The sequence below is a fragment of the Typopeltis vanoorti genome, chromosome 19, assembly GCF_054136105.1.
Source record: "Typopeltis vanoorti isolate ZY-2024b chromosome 19, IOZ_Tvanoo_1.0, whole genome shotgun sequence".
In the NCBI taxonomy this organism is placed as follows: Eukaryota; Metazoa; Arthropoda; class Arachnida; order Uropygi; family Thelyphonidae; genus Typopeltis; species Typopeltis vanoorti.
Window position 1 is genome coordinate 19,322,405 of NC_143567.1, and position 19,862 is coordinate 19,342,266.

The following is a 19,862-nucleotide window of genomic DNA, read 5'->3' on the forward strand; positions in this document are numbered from 1 at the left end:
CACTAACTTTCCAACATTAAAAGTCACCCACAGGCATCTTCCATATAGAGAGTATTCATCAACTTAATCAGCTGTCTCCCAGCTTGCCACTAGATCATGGTTGGAAGAAAATATTTGTTTGCCTGTAACTTCCAGTGATTGAGCTCACCTGCTCAGAAATCTGTAGCTTTCTCCATGGAAAAGAACCCAGAAAGTTGTGAGATGTACTCAGAAGTATATTGATTTCATTCTTTGCTTCATTTCCAAAGGAATTTTTATAAATGTGGAATTGAAGTGCTTGCATGTAAAGATGGCCGAAGATCAGTGTAAATGAATCAGAATGCTTGATTTAATGTAGTTTTCCATTAAGAACAAGGAAAAAATTTTACTTGATTTCTGGAATGACTTGATGTAATAATCTATAGTAGACAAACTTGTTAATTAATTCCATTAAAAATATACATTCTGAATTTAAAACATAACTTATGTGAAAACATATTTGTAATTTAATGAAATTAACATTCTGCATTAGTTCTGATTCCATCAATATTCTTTCATGAGAGATGAATGGAGAAATGTTTTTTGTTTTTACAGTTACTAAATATCTTTCTTTCATTAATATTAGGGTACACCGGGATTTTCGATAGGCCAACGTTTAGATAAATTAGGAATGAGAGGATCGCCAACAGGAGAATTAGTATTTGAGGACTGTAAAATTCCAGGTAACTGATGACTATTAAGATAAATCAGAAGTGGGTTTCTTCATTTTTTTGATCTGTTATTTGTATTAATGCAAAACAAAGGTACGCGCGCGTGCGTGTAATTTTATATTTTTCACCACCAGAACTGATACCTTTATCTTTACTAAACCATACTGATACTCAGTTTTCAAAAGATGACCATATTTTCTTTCACTGTCTATTCTGTGTTATTATTATTCTGCATGCTCCTCCAGAGATTGATAGTCACTTATCTTCTTCTCTCATAGTCCTAAATGAACCGTTGGGTCATTCATAGCTGGTAGGTGATAGCTTTTTGCTCTTTGCTAGCCTCCTCCAGTCATCTCAGTCTCTTGTTCTTGATGTCAGTTGAGAAAGGTCGGCCCTTAACCCTTGATCCCGAAATGATTCCTTCTAGGGTTTACTTTGGAATGCCATTAGCCCTCTCCACATGTCTGAACCATTTCATCTGTCTTCTTCTGATGACTGTCAGAATATTTTCCCTTTTTCTCCCATCTATTGAGTCAATCAGTTTTCAGACATTTTCATTGGTTTCGTGAGCGGTATAGGGAAATCTCAAAAGTCTTCTGTAAGTTTTCATTTCGAAAGACAGGCGTCTCCTCTCATCTTCCTTCAATAAAGTCCAGGCCTCACAACCATACAAAAGGACAAAATTCACCAAGGTGTCAATTAGTCTTAGTCTGGTTGTGATTGCTATTCTGTTATCTCCCCACAATGGTTTTAACTTCTGTAGGTCCACGGTTGCCTTAGCAATTCAGTATTTAATGTCTGTTTTTGAACGACCATCTTGACTCAACGTGCTTCCTAAATAAGTGAACTTCTTTACATTCTCAATTTGCTTATTGCCAATTTGTATCTTTAAGAATTCAATGTCTGATTTTGAGATTATCATTGTTTTTGTTTTTTGTAGGTTTATGTATAATCCATATTTTTTTAATGTTCCAAGAGATAACCAGCCGTGTTCCAAAAACACGGCTGGTTATCTCTTGTAATTCTTCTTCACTTTCTGCCAGAAGATCGATATCATCAGCGAAACGTAAGTTATTTATTCTTAGTCTGCTAACTACTATTCCAGTGTCATATTCATAAAGAGCTTCATCTGTGACATATTCCAGAAAACAATTAAAAAGAAGAGGGGACAAGATGCATCCATGTCTTACCCCCCGTTCTGCCTGGAACGGTTCACTGCTGTAATTTTTAATTTCAATTCTCATATCAGATGAGGAATAAGGAGATTTAATAATCCTAATGATTTTGTTGTCAATACCATAATGTTCTAAAATTTTCCATAATGCCTCGTGCCATATTGAGTCAAAAGCTTTTTGAAGGTCTAAGAAGTTGCGACAGATTATTTTGTTATGTTCTATGTATTTTTCGCCTAGTATGTGTATTGTAAAAATGTGGTCGATTGTACTTCTGGAAACCTGCTTGTTCATCTGATATTCTGCTTTCTATTTTCTTTTCGATTCTTGACAATAGTATTTTTAACAGGATTTTACTTGGATGACTAATAAGGCTTATTATTCTATAGTTGCTACATTTATTGCTGTTTCCCTTTTTAGGGATAGGTACAAGGACAGAAGTTCGCCAATCAGAAGGCCAAGTCTCTGTGTTCCATACGTCCTGGAATAAATTTAGCAAGGTGTTTATGATGATGTCACCTCCTTTGCATATCATTTCCACTGTGACACCATCACTTCCCGGTGATTTTCCAATTTTTGAGGAGCTAACTGCTGCAATAACTTCTTCTTTTAATATCGGGTAATCTCCTTCTTCCGAACCTCCTGGCAAAATTCTGTCCAAAATATCATCGGTCAGTTGAGGGTCCTTTTGAAAAAGCTTGATTACATAACATTTCCATCTATCAATTATTTTCTGGTTATCCGTAATAGGAGTTCCATCTTCATCTTCTATGCTCCAATTAATTGTGGTAAAAGGTTTGGTTAGCTTATTGATAATTTGAAAAGCACTTTTAGAATTATTTTTTATTTAAGTCCTCTTCTATATTTTTGAATTCATCCAGTATCCATAAGTTTCTAGCATGTTTGATTTCTTTTTTTAATAATCTTAGTAATATTTTTATACTGTTCTCTATTATCACCACTATTAATATGAGATTTCAAATATCTTCTTTCATTGCATAGGTCCAAAATGTTGTTGGTTATCCATGGTTTATTTATTTTCCTTTTGTATCCAAGGATTTCTTCAGCTGTTTCAGTTATCTTTTGTGAGAAGTATTTGGTTTTAGATTCGATACTATTATGTTTCTTGAAGCTTGTGTCAAAAATTTGTTCACTTATATTTTATCCTTTACTTATATTTTATCACTAATTTTATCCTATCATATCTACTGTCTATCATGTGGTAGCACATTCCACACACACACACACACACACACGCGCACACACACACACACACGCGCACACAATTACTACATACTCTGAGAAAAACCTGGATCTTATATTCTAATCACAACTTTGGTCAACTTCTAGGGATGGCCTTGTTTTCTACCTCCACTAGCCATAAGTTATAAAATTTTACTTGTATCTGTACTGTAAGATATCCTTACTACCTTGTTTCTTTTTATGTCTTTTCTTCTATCCCTCATACTTTGAAGATCACATTTCCTAAATCTGTCTTCATATGCAGTTCCATATGGCATTTATCATTTTAGTTACCTATTGCTAACATGAGAGAATAGCTACTTTTTTTTTATTACAAAGGAATGTTCTCCTCATCAGTGCAGTTTTTTGATGCAGTGACTTTAACCATTTTTACTCTGTTGTCACCTGACAAATGTTAATTCTCTATCCACCATACCCCCCCCCCTCACTCACACACACACACACACTCTCTCTCTCTCTCTTTCTCTCTCTCTCTCTAGCTTCACTGACTGCAATAAATTTCCATCAATGTAGTGCTCTGCCTGCAATGCTCTCCAATCATCATTCATTACCTTATGCTTGGCAACATTGAAATGACATTCATTGTCACTGTCCATATAATCATTCAGTTTAAGTCAACCCGAAGATTCTGTATCATCTTGTCCTTATAACAACCCTTCCCAAATATCATCAGCAATAACTGGATACCATCCTCTAGACCAGCGTTTCTCAACCGGGGTTCCACGAGACATTGCTAGATTTAATAATTAAATTAATGAATTAATTAATGAATTATTTCTCGCGGAAATAATAATGAATTATTTCCGTGAGAAATAATAATGAATAGCAGTGGCAAATAAATGAACTTAAACAGTGGAAGAAAATAATAAACATTCTCTGAAAGGAATAAATTTTGAGTTCGCATTAGTTGTATTAACTCCCACTAGGATGCGAGGCAATGCTGTCCGTGATCCACTTATCATAGGGCAACTGGAGCTAGTTCTAGCGCTAGCTAGTGTCGCTTATGAATCAGTGCAAGCAAGAAACACGAGAAGTGCAGTCTCTTATCAATCCTATGTGTTTTCCAGCGTGTAGGTACGTATTCACTCATTAATATGAAAAGTTTGTATGTTTTCTCGACTAAACTCCACTTTTCAGTGATCGTAATTTTTGGGAAGGTTACTCCTTTATTTCAGGTTGCAGTCGATAGTTTGTGCAATTGATTTTTGTTATTTCATCAATTTATTAGTTATATCGTTACAAATTGTGTATTTAGGCGTTATGTATTTATGAAAGTTAGACTCAAATAAATAATAATTATGTTTATGTGCAGTTTTTATGAATAAATTCAGTGTCAGTGAAAAGGCTCAGGAAGCAAGTTATTTGGTAGCAGAAATTATTGCACAGAAAAGATAAAGTCACACAGTTGGTGAGAACCTAATAATGCCAGCATGTCAAATTATAGTGGATAAAATGCTGGGACAAGATGCAGTACGAGAAATTGAAAATATTCCACTTTCAAACAGTATGATAAGTCGACGTATTCATGATATGTCAAATGACATTGAGGAGGTTTTGTGTGATAAACTGAAAAATAGCAGTTTTTCTATCCAACTTGACCAGTCATCAGATCTTACCAATAACTGTTACAGTGTAGCTTTTGTAAGATTTGTTAATGAGGGTGAAATTCAAGAAAACTTTCTTTGTTGTAAAGAATTACCTAAGACAAGCAGAGGAATAGATATATTCAATATTTTATCCTCATATCTGAAAACAAAAGGTCTTTCTTGGAAGAACTGTATTGTCATCTGTAGTGATGGTGCTCCATCCATGGTTGGCTCCATAAGAGGTTTTGTTTCTCATGTAAAAGAAGAAAAATGTTGAGGTTGTCTCACCACACTGTTTTATTCACAGAGAAGTGTTGATGTCAAAATCTCTTGGAGATGAACTGAAAAAAGTTTTTGATGATGCCACAAAAATGGTTAACTTAATTAAACAAAGGCCAGTTCACTCCAGAATGTTTAAAAATCTGTGTGAAAATCTGGACACAGAGCATATAAATCTTTTGCTCTATACAGAAATCCAGTGGCTAAGTAGAGGAAAAGTTCTAAATAGTCTGTTTGAGCTAAAAGATGAATTGCAAAGATATTTTCAAGAAAACAATAAACAAGATTTTTCCAAGTGTTTTGAAGATCAAAAGTGGGTGCAGATGCTAGCCTATTTAGCTGACATTTTTCATTACATTAATATGCTGAACAAGTCACTGCAGGGCCCTGGAGAAAATATATTAGCTTCAAGTGTCAAGATTCTTGGATTTAAAAGAAGGCTGAATCTTTGGAAAAATCATGTTGCAAAAGGGAATCTTGATATGTTTCAATTACTGGTGGGGCTTAAAAGTAAAGAAGGATATCATCAAATTTCAAGTCTTATTGTAACCCACCTAGAAGAACTGATGATAAAAAGCGAACAAGCTTTTTCTTGTTTGAGAAGTATTAAGAGCAAAGACAGAAATTGTCTCCTTTCTGTTGAAGATGAAATCCGTGTTTGTTTATCTAAAATCCGACCCCAAATTAAGTATTTGTGTACCAAAAGACAAGCACAGGTTTCACATTAGAAAATTAAACTTTATTATTCATATTTGTTTCAAAAATAACAATTCTTTGGCATATATTTTTGTTTATATGAAATTTTACTTTGATTTATCTTATTATTTTGAAAATTACAAATAAACGATAAAGTTATTATAGCACTTATTATTTGTTTTCCTTGTGATCTTTAAATTCATAAATAATAAAGAAAGATACAAACAATGATATCTAATAATTATTATGTAGGGGTTCCCTACAACATGGATATTATTTCAAGGGTTCTGCAAGGACAAAAAGGTTGAGAAATGCTGCTCTAGACCATCCCCAGTATCATTAATACTCAAATTTAAACATCAGTTGTCCATGTACAGAATCTTGTATTATAGCACTAGTTGCCCTCCTTCCCTCAGACATACATCATTTAATAATACCTGTTAGTTGGCCATTTGTCTATCTGCTTCAGTTTATTTTGCAGAGCTTTCCTTTGAATTTATATAACATCTTTGTTATGTAAAGGCATTTGGAATTCCATCAAATGCCTTGAGAAAATAGTGAAATGTAGAAGTACTCCATTTCTCTATTTCTCTTATCCAACTCTGCTGCCTTTCTGTTATATATAATATATGTCTGTTAGTATGTACATAGTGCATTTTAATACATTCTATATGCATTAGCATATAGAATGTAACTCATATTTGTCCTATAAAATCCTTTCATTAATTTGTATGTCAGTGCCATACAAGCTGAACATGTCCAGGGTTTGAATGTGGAGGGATTCGAACCAGGAGTGGTGAAATAAGATGTTATTGGTTACTAAATGGCTAGTACCAGTTACTAATTAGATAGTGGGCCTCAGGTGGTGAATAAATTGGCTGTTGATGACCGTTCATGATTTTTAAGAGCTGAAGTAAGAACAACATTGTTGGCCTGACTTTTATCAGCTTTATTTGTGTGTCGAGGTGGGGGGGGGGACATGGAATGAGCTGATTATAGGTCTCTTTTCATGCTGATAGTATACGTGATGCCAATTGCATAAGAAAGAATGAAAGGACAGTATACAATCAATGTAAATTCTGGAGTGAGTTTTTGGCACAGTAGGAGGTTTATCATCTGCACTAGGTGACTTGTTTGTGACCAAACTATTCAAGATTCTTTTGATTTCTTTCTGATCAAAGGCTAGGAGATATATGTAGTAAGTTGTTCATGGTTAATGTGGTAGATAATTTTCCATAGTTATTGCACAGACTACAAGGCTATATGACACAAGAGCTGCATTATTCTTTGGTGATACTGCAATTGTAACTCAGAATGAATGAAAAATTGGAGCATGGAAGGGTAGAAGTTGCTTCTAAGTGTAGTTTCTGGCAAGGGACCAGAAGGCTTGACTCCAATTTGAACAGGAGGCAAGTTTTGTGTGTATTTGGCTGTTTCAAAATCAGATCTGTATTTTTTGCTGTTGGTGAAAGGTGCAGTTTAGGAATATTTGGAGTTTTTGTGGAGCCATTTGTGATGAATTTTTTCCTCGGATTGCTTCAACATCCCTGTTAGAGTATCAACATGGATTGTGTGTTGTCATGGATTATGAGTATAATGAAGAATGAAAGCCTTCATTCTAGTTAGAATTATTTCTGTTTTTCAGTCACAGCAGATGTTTAGATCAGGAGAATGGAAACAGTAATCACACCATAGAAAGAAGTCATTTAAGGTCCAGGTGATCCCATTAGGTACTATTGTCTTATTGGAGACATAAATAGCAGGAAATTAATCATAAACCTTCAGAAATATTTTTGGAAAATATACTGAAAAGAGGCAGTACTAACAATAGCAAGTAAATGCTTGATTTCAGCTCAGGACAATTACTAGTTTATACTAACACCATAAATAATAATGACAATCCGTAATGTATACCATTCCTTGATGTCCATGACCTGCCCTGATTAGCTTTTATGATTCCATAATTTTAGAATAAGTTATTTAATTTTATATCTAAATTCTGTAAATTGCATGTGCTCTTCTGGCTTGCTTGTCTGAATAAAAAACCCAAGTTTACCTCATATGGAGATGACAGGAAAAATCCTGTCATCTCCATATGAGGCTGGTCAACTTGCCTTTATTTGAAAAGCCATGATAGATTTTTCACACCCAGGTTTTTTCCAACTTAGAGAGCTTTGTCAAAAAACTGACTGAGCTTTGAAAGCTCCCTTACTAATACACCCAATTCTCCATTTACATGGTAGATTGGTTCCAGAAAAAAAACATGTAAAAAAGATTACAGTGCATATGAAAAAATAAAATAATGGTTCCAGATGTGAAAATCCGATATGAACAATGTTATTTTCAAACAAAATATATGAAAATCATTGAATAAAACTATTTAATTTTAATGGAATGTTTTTTTTAAATACTTATTTAAAGTATATACATATGTATCTTTCTTAAAGAAAACAGTGTGTCACTAAGAAAAAAGAAATTCGAAAAGACTCAAATACACCGCGCATATGGTTATTACCGCATTTGTCGGCATATAAGACACACTTTTTTCCTTTGAAAATAAGTCTGAAAAACACGGTACATCTTATACGATACTCAGTTTCTTATTAATTTCACTTCTGGAAATTTCTCCGTTCCGAGTTACGCGATTTCTTTCTTGCTTCCTTGCGATGTGTGAGAGCATTCCAGTTACGTAGAGTTCAGTGGATGCGCATGTTCTGTCATCGACGATCACAGCTGTTAAATTTTCTCTAAATTTCTTGGCAAATTATGGCTGAAAAACGTCGGCATTGCTACAGTATTACATACAAGCTACGCATGATTGCATATGCTAAAGAACATGAAAACAGGGCTGCAGAGAGGCATTTCGGGCCACCCCAAACTGAGAAAATTATAAGAACTTGGCGGAATCAGGAAGAGAATCTAAAAAAAAGCGACTCACAGTAAACATAACCTATGAAATGGAACTGCAAAATGGCCAGAACTTGAAGCAGAACTGAATACTTGGATTTTAGATCACAGAAAAGTGGGACTTTCAATGTCTACAAAAATGATTATTCATCAAGCGAAAGCGATAGCCAACTTTACTGGATAAACATCATGGTGTTCAAGATTCATGAAGAGAAACCAGCTATGTATGTGGATTAAAACAAAAATATCACAAAAGAATGCCAGCTAAATATGAAGAAAAAATTATTGAATTTCATCAATTCGTCATTAGTTAGATTAGGTATTTGTTGAAAGTAGACCTACTTATTACTTTATATTTGAAATACCGTAAATTCATTATAATATTCAGTAATAAAGTTTTTTTCCGAAAAAATGTGTACAAAAAAAGGGATACGTCTTATACGCCGGCAAATATGGTAGTTAAATTTTATTCACTGCCACTTTCTGACAGTAGCCACATTCTTTGGTATAAGACTGGAATTAAATCACTTCCATCACTTGAAATACTTTGGCCTTCTTGTTCATACTGCAATGGCAAAACACTTTCTTCAGTAAAAAGAACTAAATTAGCACTAATTTCCAATAATTTTGAAGTTTTTTTTTTAATTTTTTTTTTTTACCACAAACTCTGTAATTAATCGTTGAGATCCTGTTTTGACTAGATCTTTGTATAATTCTTCATATTGCACCATACATGACTTCAGTTCATGTTTTAACTGTTCAACTTGTTCAGTATTTGGATCATGTGTAAGAAAATGACTTCGCAATTTACTAGCCATTTGAAGCCGTTTTTTAATTACTCGTGCAGTGAGTGAAATCTCTTCATCATCATCACTTTTTCATCGAGATTCTCAAAGACAACTTCTATTATTTTGTCATCACTAACAGCCTTGACAACCATCAATTCTTCAATATCTGCTGATGAAAAATCATCAAATCCTTCTCCACCAACTGCATGTGCTAATCTGATGATATTGGGATATTCAGTTGTATGCAAAGATATTGGGGTTTTTTTTTCACACATTCTGGCCAAGTAGCTTTCCAGCATGCATTTAAAGTTGATGGTTTCAATTATGATAATGCCAACTTAGAAAGTTTGATGCAATCCAAAATAGAAAATTTCTTCCACTCATCAATAACCATCAGTAAATTATCCTCATCTAATTTATCCAAAATGTATTGGAATGTTCTTCTTATGTAGTATATTTTGAAAGTAGCGATCACACCCTGTTCTAGTGGTTTTATTAAGGATGTTGTATTATGTGGCAGAAAACAAAATTCCACATTCGGATGTTCTAAAACAGGATGGCCAGGCGCATTGTCTATAATCAATAAAACTTTAAAGTCCGTATTTTTTCCCCCCATCAAATAGTGTTTAACTTCTGGAACAAAACAATGATGAAACTATTCATTAAAAATTTATTTTGTAACCCAGCTTTTTGTTTGCCTTCCAGTGCACAAACAAGAAATGATTGTTTAACAAACAGCTTAACTCCTTCCAAGCAGCTTTATATAGGCGGGCCTCCAGTAACGGACCAACTTAACTTCGAGGAATCAGCATAGCACCCTTCTGCTTTGAGGAACCAGTGGCAAGTGAATATAATGGATCATCTGTTGGCTTAACTTCAGGGAAATCGTGATTACAAAAATTAATTTTTTTGTTGTCGCCACAATTGTCTACATTCTGTGGTGCAGAGTAATCCCTGATATTTAAAACATCGAGGGGGGGTTTCCCAAAATTCAAGTTTAAGTACATTTACCGTTCTAGGAAATGATAATTATAATGGATATATCCTTTTTAACAGTGCTGAATTCAAACAGAAATTTTAAAAATGAGCACCATTTGAACCATGTAAAATCAAAATATGCCATGTAAAAATAGAATTGCTTCTGTTTTCTAAACTGTGTTATTTCGAAATTATGTAAAAAAAGCTGTGTAAAAAGAGAATTAGCTGTATTATGTTCCATCATAAAAATTCACATAAAATTCATGTTGAAACTTCTCATCCATAAATTCACAAGGAATAAGAAATAGATTATTGATTATTCTTGTTTATCATTAGTAATATCATGTTACTCCAAAATAAGATTGTATAGGAGTTTGCAATACAAAATAACTGCCACCTAGTGTTGGGCAGGATATTGAAAAGAAAAACGTGTATTAAAGTTTTAAAAAAGGAAACCCAGTTAGCTTGCTTTCATATATGAACTTTCCTCAAGTATACAAATGTTGTTGGCTAAATGCTAAATAAAATGTGAAAACAAGACCTTAAAACTTACTAAAATATGAATAAAGCATTGAGTGACTCATCTAGGGAAATATCTAGTGAAGTAATCACACTAAAAATTCACACATTTTTAGTGAACTTGACTAGTTATTCTTATTTTCCTGATCCTTATGAAATCACAAGGCTCATTGTGGGAGGTCAACACTAGTGAACATAAAGTCTACTATACCACTCCATAGTGTACACATTCACCACCCTCACAGGCAATGCATTCTATGCTCCTACCATTCTCCATGCAAAAAAACTTACTTCTTACCCTTTTAATCACCACCTCCTTTCACAACTTCCAGAGATGGCCTCTTGTCCTTGTTCCTTTCTCCTCTTTCTGCCATATGGAAAATCTCCTCACTGTTAATACAATAATAACCCCTCAACAGCTTAATTGTCTTGCTCATATCCTCTGTTTGTCTTCTATCCACCAAACTCTGCAGTCTTCATTCCCTTAATCTCTCCTCATAATCAACATAGTATATCATTTTTGTTAACCATCTCTGCATCCTAGTAGAACCATGGGTAAGCCAACAGATTACATGATAATAAGTTTAGTTTAATCCTTTATCCAAGTGTGAGCAAACAAAGTTTGCACCTGAAAGTATCTTCAGGACTGGGGTAAGGTAGTACAACACCAGGGAACTCGTTGCAAAGGTGGAGTAAATTTGCATCACTCCTATCTCAGTATCTCTCATAATGCAAACACATCTCCTTGCGGATATGTATAATGTTATGCATTAAGGGAAGGACCATTACCCAGACTAGTTTCAACTTTTATTGAAGTCTCTTCAGTGGGAGCCAGGTCCAGATGTGGAGATACCAGGCAGAAGCAATAGCAAGGTCATTTCTACCTACAGGAGTTGCCAAAAGGTGTGCCAACTTTTTTATTAAATTATGAAAAAAAACTTTTTTATGGAAGTTTTCAACATCTCTTCAGTGGGACCTGGCTCCCACTGAAGAGACTTCAATAGAGGTTGAAACTAGTCCTTGGGTAGTGGCCCTTCCCTTAATGCATAACATTATACATATCTGCAAGGAGATGTGTTTTGCATTATGGGAGATACTGAGATAGGAGTGATGTAAGCTTGCTCCACCTTTGCAATGAGTTTCCTGGTGTTGTACTACCTTACCCCCTTACCCCAGTCCTGAAGATACTTTCAGGCACAAACTTTGTTTGCTCACACTTGGATAAAGGATTAAACTAAACTTATTATAGTCTAACCAAGTGAAAAATAAACTTTCAAGATTACATGATAATGACTTTCTAGACAAAAAAAGTTCTCAAGCCACTTCTTTGTGACATATTTTATGAAGCATTATATATATATTAGCCCTTGTTTTATTCAAGTACACTAAAATTTCCCTGTTTTCTTTTTTGTTTTTGTTTTTTTTATCCAATTCAGTAGCATGCTTATTGCGTTTATGTTATACTCAAATGCAAAATATTCAAAAATAATAGAGTATGACTTGCCAGACAGCTGCTAAAAGCAGAACCTGTAGTTGACTTGGAGATGTTTTACATCTGTCTCCATCATTAAATGAAATATGAAAGTATGTTGATATTGGTAAAACTGGAGATAAATTTGTTGGTTGTTCTTCACAGTTGCATATATTCTGGAGACGCACTGGTGTATGTCCTGAGGTGCCTTGGCAGTGTGACCTTCCTATACAATTTGCAGTGCAGATTATCAGTAAGATTACTTATTTATCTACCTGAATAACTGTGAAATTGTTTCACTGTTTTGTACTAGATTAAAGGATCGGGCATCCCTGCCCTCTATGGACAGGAACAGAGTGTGAGGGCAGGGGGGGGGGGCTGCGCTGCAGTCCAAATAATGTTCTATTTATCAATCTCCAGTAAAGGTTGGAATCAATGCAATATTATTAATCAATGATATTGCATTGATTAATGAAAATCATTTGTCACCTAAGTCTAGTTTCATATTATTCTAATTTTATTTTAATGTTGTAGTAATAAGAGGATTTGAATATTCCAAACAATGTTTTTTTTGTTCTTACATATAGAAATTCTCTTTATGCATTTGAAATTATTAAATAAAGAAATGTCATCATGCCTAGTATATCTAAATTTTTGTTTTAAATTATTATTTTATATAGCTGAAAACTTAGTTGGAGGAGCAGGCAAAGGAGTGTATGTACTGATGAATGGCCTTGATTATGAAAGATTAGTATTAGCTGCTGGTCCAGTTGGGTAGGTTTTGTATGCTTTTCATCTATTATTTTTTGTTACTTTTAATCTTTGCATCTTAAAACGGGTTGATTTTTACAGCTAAGAAATTATATTTTAAGTTTTATGAAAAAGCTTCAGAAAAGGTCAGAAGTAAAACACTTGACCAAAGACTAGAGACCGCAGATATGAGAGTCCTGAGAAAGATTATAGGTGTGAGCAGATGGCATCAATGGCAATATCATATTAAAAACGAGGATATTAGGAAAGAACTTGACATTGTCAGCATCCAGGAATGCGTTAGCAGAGCTAATCTCAGGTGGTATGGTCACTTAAACAGAATGGGCGAGGAAAGATTACCAAAACAAGTGTTCTCTGCCAGGTTGGCAGCAAAACAATCCAGAGGAAGACCAAGATATAGGTGGATTGATACGGTACAAAGTGCCTTAGACGATAGAAATATAAGATCTGATAATGTTGGAGTCTTGACAAGTAACAGACTGATTTGGAGGAAAATTGTAGACAGGAAGTTAGTAATGATGTTGTTTTTTTTTCATGTAGTACTATCATATCCTGTACACCCCTTGAGGGTACATGGCAGGAATTTCATGATGATGATGAAAAAGCTTTTAGTTGTAATTTTTTTTGGCTCATTTTTTCTCATTATCAGTTTGTAAATTATCTTTTTAGGAAGACTCTTAACTGTTGGCCTTGGAGACCAAATTGATAGTATCTCCACTTTGCTGTTAACAGATTGTAACTTTCATAAGGCCAAACCTAATGCTTTTGGCTTTATCAAGCTGCATTATAAATTATACTAGCCAAGAAATTACATTCTTGTTTAATCTGTAATTCAAGCATATGCAAACAAATTCTCATGGAAAGGCTTAGACGTTGGTTATGCATTTTTTTTTACTAAATAATTTAAGGAAATTACAACGTCATCTAGGATATACATTAAAATAAATTTTAATATACTTCAATATTTCGGCAACGTCACATTGCCATTTTCAAGAAACTTAAGAACAAGACACGTGCACGCAGGCACAACAGACAGTAAGCGAGGAAGAAGCAGGAAGCTATTATTTCTCCAAAAGTCCTGATGGTGCCCCCTAGCTGGCAATGTTGGTATTCTTGGGTGATTGGGCTGACGGTCTTCTGATGTAGGGTTCCCAAATTTGAGGCAGTCTCATGCAGCCAAATTTGTTGAGGTTTGGATTGTTTCTTAGGGATGAAGCTGATTCCATGAAAAGCCTTTCATATTTGTATTTACTACGGTGTATTATCGTGACTTTCTTACACCGTATTCTATGGCAGGTATCCAGTGCATGGTCAGCAAGACCAGAGTGGCTGTATTGGTGAAACCGGATGTAGTCTTTGTGTTCTGAAATTCTGATATTTGCTGTCCTGCCTGTTTGGCCAAAGTAGGACAGCTTACAGCTGCAAGGGACCTGGTATACACCAGGTAGGTCTAAGGGGGGAGGTTGGTCTTTAGTAGAGCGGTAAGGGATGCCAATTTTTTATATGGTCTGTAACAAGAAGTTAAGTCATGTTTTTTTAGGATTTTTTTGTAATTTTTTCCGAGGTGCCTCGGATATAGGGTATGGTGATTGATTTAGAGTAATCCTTGTTGTGAGGGGGGGGGTTACTGGTTTCGATATTTTTTGGATTTTTTGGGGGAGTAGCCATTGGCTGAGAAAGTGTTCAGAATGTGGTTTAGTTCTGTGGTTAGGGCATTGTCATTTGAACAGATAAGTTTAGCCCTGTTGTGTAGTGTCTTAATGACTCCATATTGTTGCGAGGAGGGTTGGTGGGATTGTTGGTGAATGTATCTGCCTGTATGGGTGGGTTTTCTATAGACTGAGAAAACCAAGGTTCCATCAGGGTGACTAGTGTGTCTAAGAAAGGAAGGCAGTTGTTTTTTTCTTCTTCCAGGGTTAATTTGATTCTGGGGTGTTGGTTGTTTAAGTGTGTTAGGAAGGAGTGCATCGGAGCCATGTGGCCAAATAGCGAACACATCATCAACATAGTGAAGCCAAATGGTTGGTTTTTGTGGGGCAGAGTTTAAGGCTTTCTCTTCAAAAATCTCCATATAAAAGTTGGCCAAGGGTGGGGAGAGTGGAGAACCCATGGCTGTCTCCTCTATTTGTTTGTAGAATTTTCCTTGCCAAACAAAATAGCCTAAGTTCGTTGTGAACTGAAATAGGGCTGTGATATCGGGAGTAAATTTAGCTTGGATTAGCTCTAAGGATTCTTTGAGGGACATTTGTGAAAAGGAGGAGACATCAAAACTGACCATTATGTCAGTGTGTTTGAGTGTAAGGTTTTCTATGCTGGCTTTGAAGTGGGCTGAGTTTTTTATGTGTGAAGGTGTGTTGCCAGTATAGTGTGAGAGAGCTTTGGCCAAATGTTTAGCTAGTTTGTATGTGGGGGAATCAATGCCATCCACTATGAGATGTAATGGCACATTTTCCTTATGTATTTTTGGGAGTCCATAAATACAGGGGAGTATGGAGTTAAATGGTTTTAATTTGTTGGTGATTTCCACAGGCTAAGAAGTGACCTTCTTAAGGAGCCTGTGGAGTTTTCTAATTTGTGAGTTAGTGGGATTGTACTCGATAGAGAGGTAAGTAGCCCGATCTAACAATAGAGCTTTCAGCTTACCTGTGTAATCCTTTTGGTTAAGCAATACTGTGGCGTTCCCTTTATAAGCTTTGATGATTATTATTTTCTTGTTTTTCTTTAATTCTAGTAGAGATTTAATTTCCTTACTGGGCATGTTGACTTTTGGTGGTTTAGCTTTGGTTCAGAACACAAGCCACATCCAGTCTAATATCGTCGGTGACATGGTTTGGAAGGTGTCGTATCCCGCGTTCAATTCGTATCATAATATCTTCAGCAGGTATTCTTCTGGGCGCAATGGCGAAGTTGTGGCTACGTGCAAGGGCGTCGAGTGCTTCAGGTTTCACACTAAATGACGAAAGGTTGACTACCGTTTTGGTAGGAAGTTGTGGTTTCGAGATCGAGTTCTTTTTTAAATTTTCAAATTTTTTGATGTGTCGATCTCGTACTTTTTTAAATTCTTTCTCTGCTGCAGTGCACGAGATGGCGTATAAAATAGACCAAATTTCATGGCTTAAGGTGCTTGAAAGATCATCTTCGAGTGCCTGGATAGCTAAGTTAGCATCATTGAGAAAATGGCAAGTCGTGGCGATTTGTTCCCTGAGCAAGGCTCGATTGGCACGGTTATAAATACAAAGAGCCTTTTGCGAAGAGAAGCGGTTCTTGAATTTGACACAGTTAGGAATTACCTGGTTATCCCGGCAGCGTTTTAGGAAGGCGAGACGATTCAGTTGTCTTGATAGCTTTAACTTCATTTTACCGTAATGGCAATGATATCGCCATTACGGTAAAATGCGATATCATATCCACGGAGATGATATCGCAGGTAAAGCACGCATTACCTGCAGGCAAACCGACCCTGTGAACACACATGGATCTACAGCCATAAATACTTAACGACCCATGAGGGGGCTCAACTTGCCCCAATAGGGACGAGAGAGAAAAAGGGAGGAAACACCATATGAATAAATAAATAAATTAAAATACTCTGGATCAGAGATCATCGTAAAAAGTTTCTACAACTATCTCTACCAAGTTGCTGTAGTGAAAAAAAAAACGTTCTACAACTGTCCAGCTGAGTGTTTTTCACAGGTCCAGATATTTCAGGTTTGAGTACTTCTCTAGAATTTCTCTATTTCATTAAGACATTACAGTATCTTGATTAGAATAAAGTGGTGGCAGTTATTCTTTTTCTATTAATCCTTGACTTGGAATATATCAGCTTAATTAACTCCTTGAAATTACAGTAGTGAACAAATTAATTCAAACACTCATATTTTAAAGAAAAATTTTTAATTTCACAAGAAAATTAGTACAAAAATTAAACTCCCATTTTACCTATAATAATTTGTGTTCCTCTGTTCCTAATAAGTTCATTAGTTTGCTTAGGCATGGACTCTACCAACATAGAACACATTTTTCTTATTTCTGCATCTCAAAACCATACTTTTATAATAGATTGTATTAAGTTCTGCTTTGTATCACAAGTTAATTTTCCAAGTCACTAGTTCACTATGGTCCACAAATTTTCTATTGAATTAATGTCAGGAGAGTTACTTGACTACTGAAGTAATTGGGTATTGTGATTTTTGAGGAACTATTTCACTTTTTCTGAAGTGGCATGGAGTGAGATCCTGTTTGAAGGTGAGTTCTTTGTCTTTCTGGATCTGTGGGACTACTCTTTTCTCCAATATCTTTATGTATTGGTCACTCATACTATCAACAGGCACAAATGATCTTGGGCTGTCATGAATAAAACAACCCCAGAACATCTTTGTAGCTGGGTGTTTAGGAGCTTGTTTAAAGTGGGTGGGAGAACAGAAGTCTTCTCAGCCACTGATTTGTGAACATACAGTACTTGCTCTTCTTGGACAAAGAAATGGCTCTCATCTGAGAATATGACCTCCCTCCACTTCTTAACAGTCCAATCTTTGTACACTTTTTGCCCACTGGAGCTCTTTTTCTGCATAGCTTTCATCAACAGTTGTTTATTTTTTGGTGTGGGCAGTCCTCCCTGCTTCCAACAAACTTTAACGGACTGTCATGTCAGAAACATTAATTCCATTAACTGCCAAGTCTCTTTAAGGCTACAGCAGACAATCTTGGATTCATTTTGCTTTTCCTAACTAGTAAACGATCTTGAATAAGTGTAGTTTTCCTTTTTTGCCCGCATTTTCCTTTTCTTTCAGGAGAAAAGGTATACCTGTCTCCCTAAACATCTTTAAAATTGCATTAACAGTACCCAAACCAACATTGGCAATTTGTCTTTGAGTCATGGATGTATGTTGAGAAAGAGTACATATTTTTGAATGCTTTCTTGGAGATCTATCCATTTTATAGCTACACAAAATTAATAAAATACTACGAATGTCAACTTGTTTACACTATTAAAAATGCACAGCACTATTAATAAACATCAAATTGAAGATACCAAGATATTATATACTTGGTTTAATCCTTTATCCAGGTGTAAGCAAACAAAGTTTGTACCTGAAATATCTTCAGGACTGGGGCAACTCATGGCAGAGGTGGTATGAGTTCACATCACTTGCCTTAGTATCCCATAATGCAAAGCACATCTCCTTGCGGACATGTACAATACTATGCATTATAAGAAGGGTCACTACCCAGACTGGTTTCGACCTTTATCTGAGGTCTCATCAGTGAGAGCCAGACCCAGATTAATAAACATCATGGAGACAGTTAAAACATGCAGCACTCAACAAAAATAGTGAACTAAAACCAAAATTATTGTGAAACCAAAACCAAAACCAAAAGGTTTTGCAAAAATTCAGCTTGTTCAGATAAATTTACTCACTACTGTACATTATCCTTTCAGAATAATCCTATTTAATTGAGACAGTCTAAAAGTTCATGTGTTTTCAAGAGTTTCCTAAATAATCTCACACAAAAATAATTCAGTATAATCTTAAGTCTGAAATAATTTCAAGGATAATCTTGTAGCCAAATTGGTGAGAAATTCAAGTATGCAACAAAATTCAAGTATTCCCACCAAATAGTCAGTCATAGATATTTGTTTTCACAGTATTTATGACAACACAGAATGATAAGAAAATAATATTTATTAGCTTATTTGCTGATATTTTGCTGGTATTATATCCAGCATCTTCAGAGCACAAAAACGGATGTCACAGTACATGAAACAACAACAATTTGGCATAACAGTGAGACTAGTTTTTAAAAAAAAAAATAAAATATTGTAATGGACAACATAAGGAACTAAAGTAATAATTAGGCACTATCTATGTTGGAAAAAGAGAGAAAACAAATATTAATTAGATCTTAAAATGACCCAGATTTTTGGTAAATTTATACAGCCATATTAAGATCTAATTAATATTTGTTTTCTTTCTTTTTCCAACATAGATTGACACCTAATTAAGACTTTAGTTCCTTGTGTGTTTGTTACAATTTTATTTTTATTTTATTTTTTAAACTAGTCCCACTGTTATTCCAAATTGTTGTTTTGCTTACTGTGACAATTTGTTTTTGTGCTCAGAAGATGCTGGATATAATACCAGTGAAATATCAGCAAATAAGTTAATAAATATTATTTTCTTATCATTCTGTCATTATTATCAAATTCCTGGTATATATCCCAAGGGGTGTACAGGATATGATAGTACTACATGAAAAATTTACATCAATTAATGAACTTCCTATCTACAATTATCCTTCAAATCAGTCTGTTACCTATCAAGACTCCAATATTATCAGATCTTATATTTCTGTCTTCTAAGGCACTTTTTTACTGTATCGATCCACCTACATCTTGGTCTTCCTCTGGTTTTTTTTCCTGCCAACCTGGCAGAAATCACTTGTTTTGCTAATATCTCCTCTCCATTCTGTTTAAGTGACCATACCACCTGAGATTAGCTCTGCTAACACGCTCCTGGATGCTGACAATGTCCAGTTCTTTCCTAATATCCTCATTTTTAATATGATATTGCTATTGATGCCGTCTGTTCATGCCCCTAATCTTTCTCAGGACTCTCATATATGCAGTCTGTAGTCTTTGGTCAAGTGTTTTACTTCTGACCCAGCTCTCAGATCCATAAGTTAAAACTTGTTTGAACACCGTCTTGTATACAGCTAATTTAGTGTTCCGACTAATTTCTCTC

General features: G+C 35.1%; 1 protein-coding gene across 1 annotated transcript in view; it reads left to right on the forward strand.

The window, feature by feature from the left end:
- LOC150095889 (isovaleryl-CoA dehydrogenase, mitochondrial) overlaps positions 1 to 19,862 on the forward strand; it is a 170,879-nt gene that overhangs the window by 81,795 nt on the left and 69,222 nt on the right. The window contains exons 7-8 of the mRNA XM_090409202.1: positions 605 to 701; positions 13,029 to 13,122. Of these exons, the coding sequence (XP_090265328.1) occupies positions 605 to 701; positions 13,029 to 13,122 (191 nt within the window). The remainder of the gene's footprint in view (positions 1 to 604; positions 702 to 13,028; positions 13,123 to 19,862) is intronic.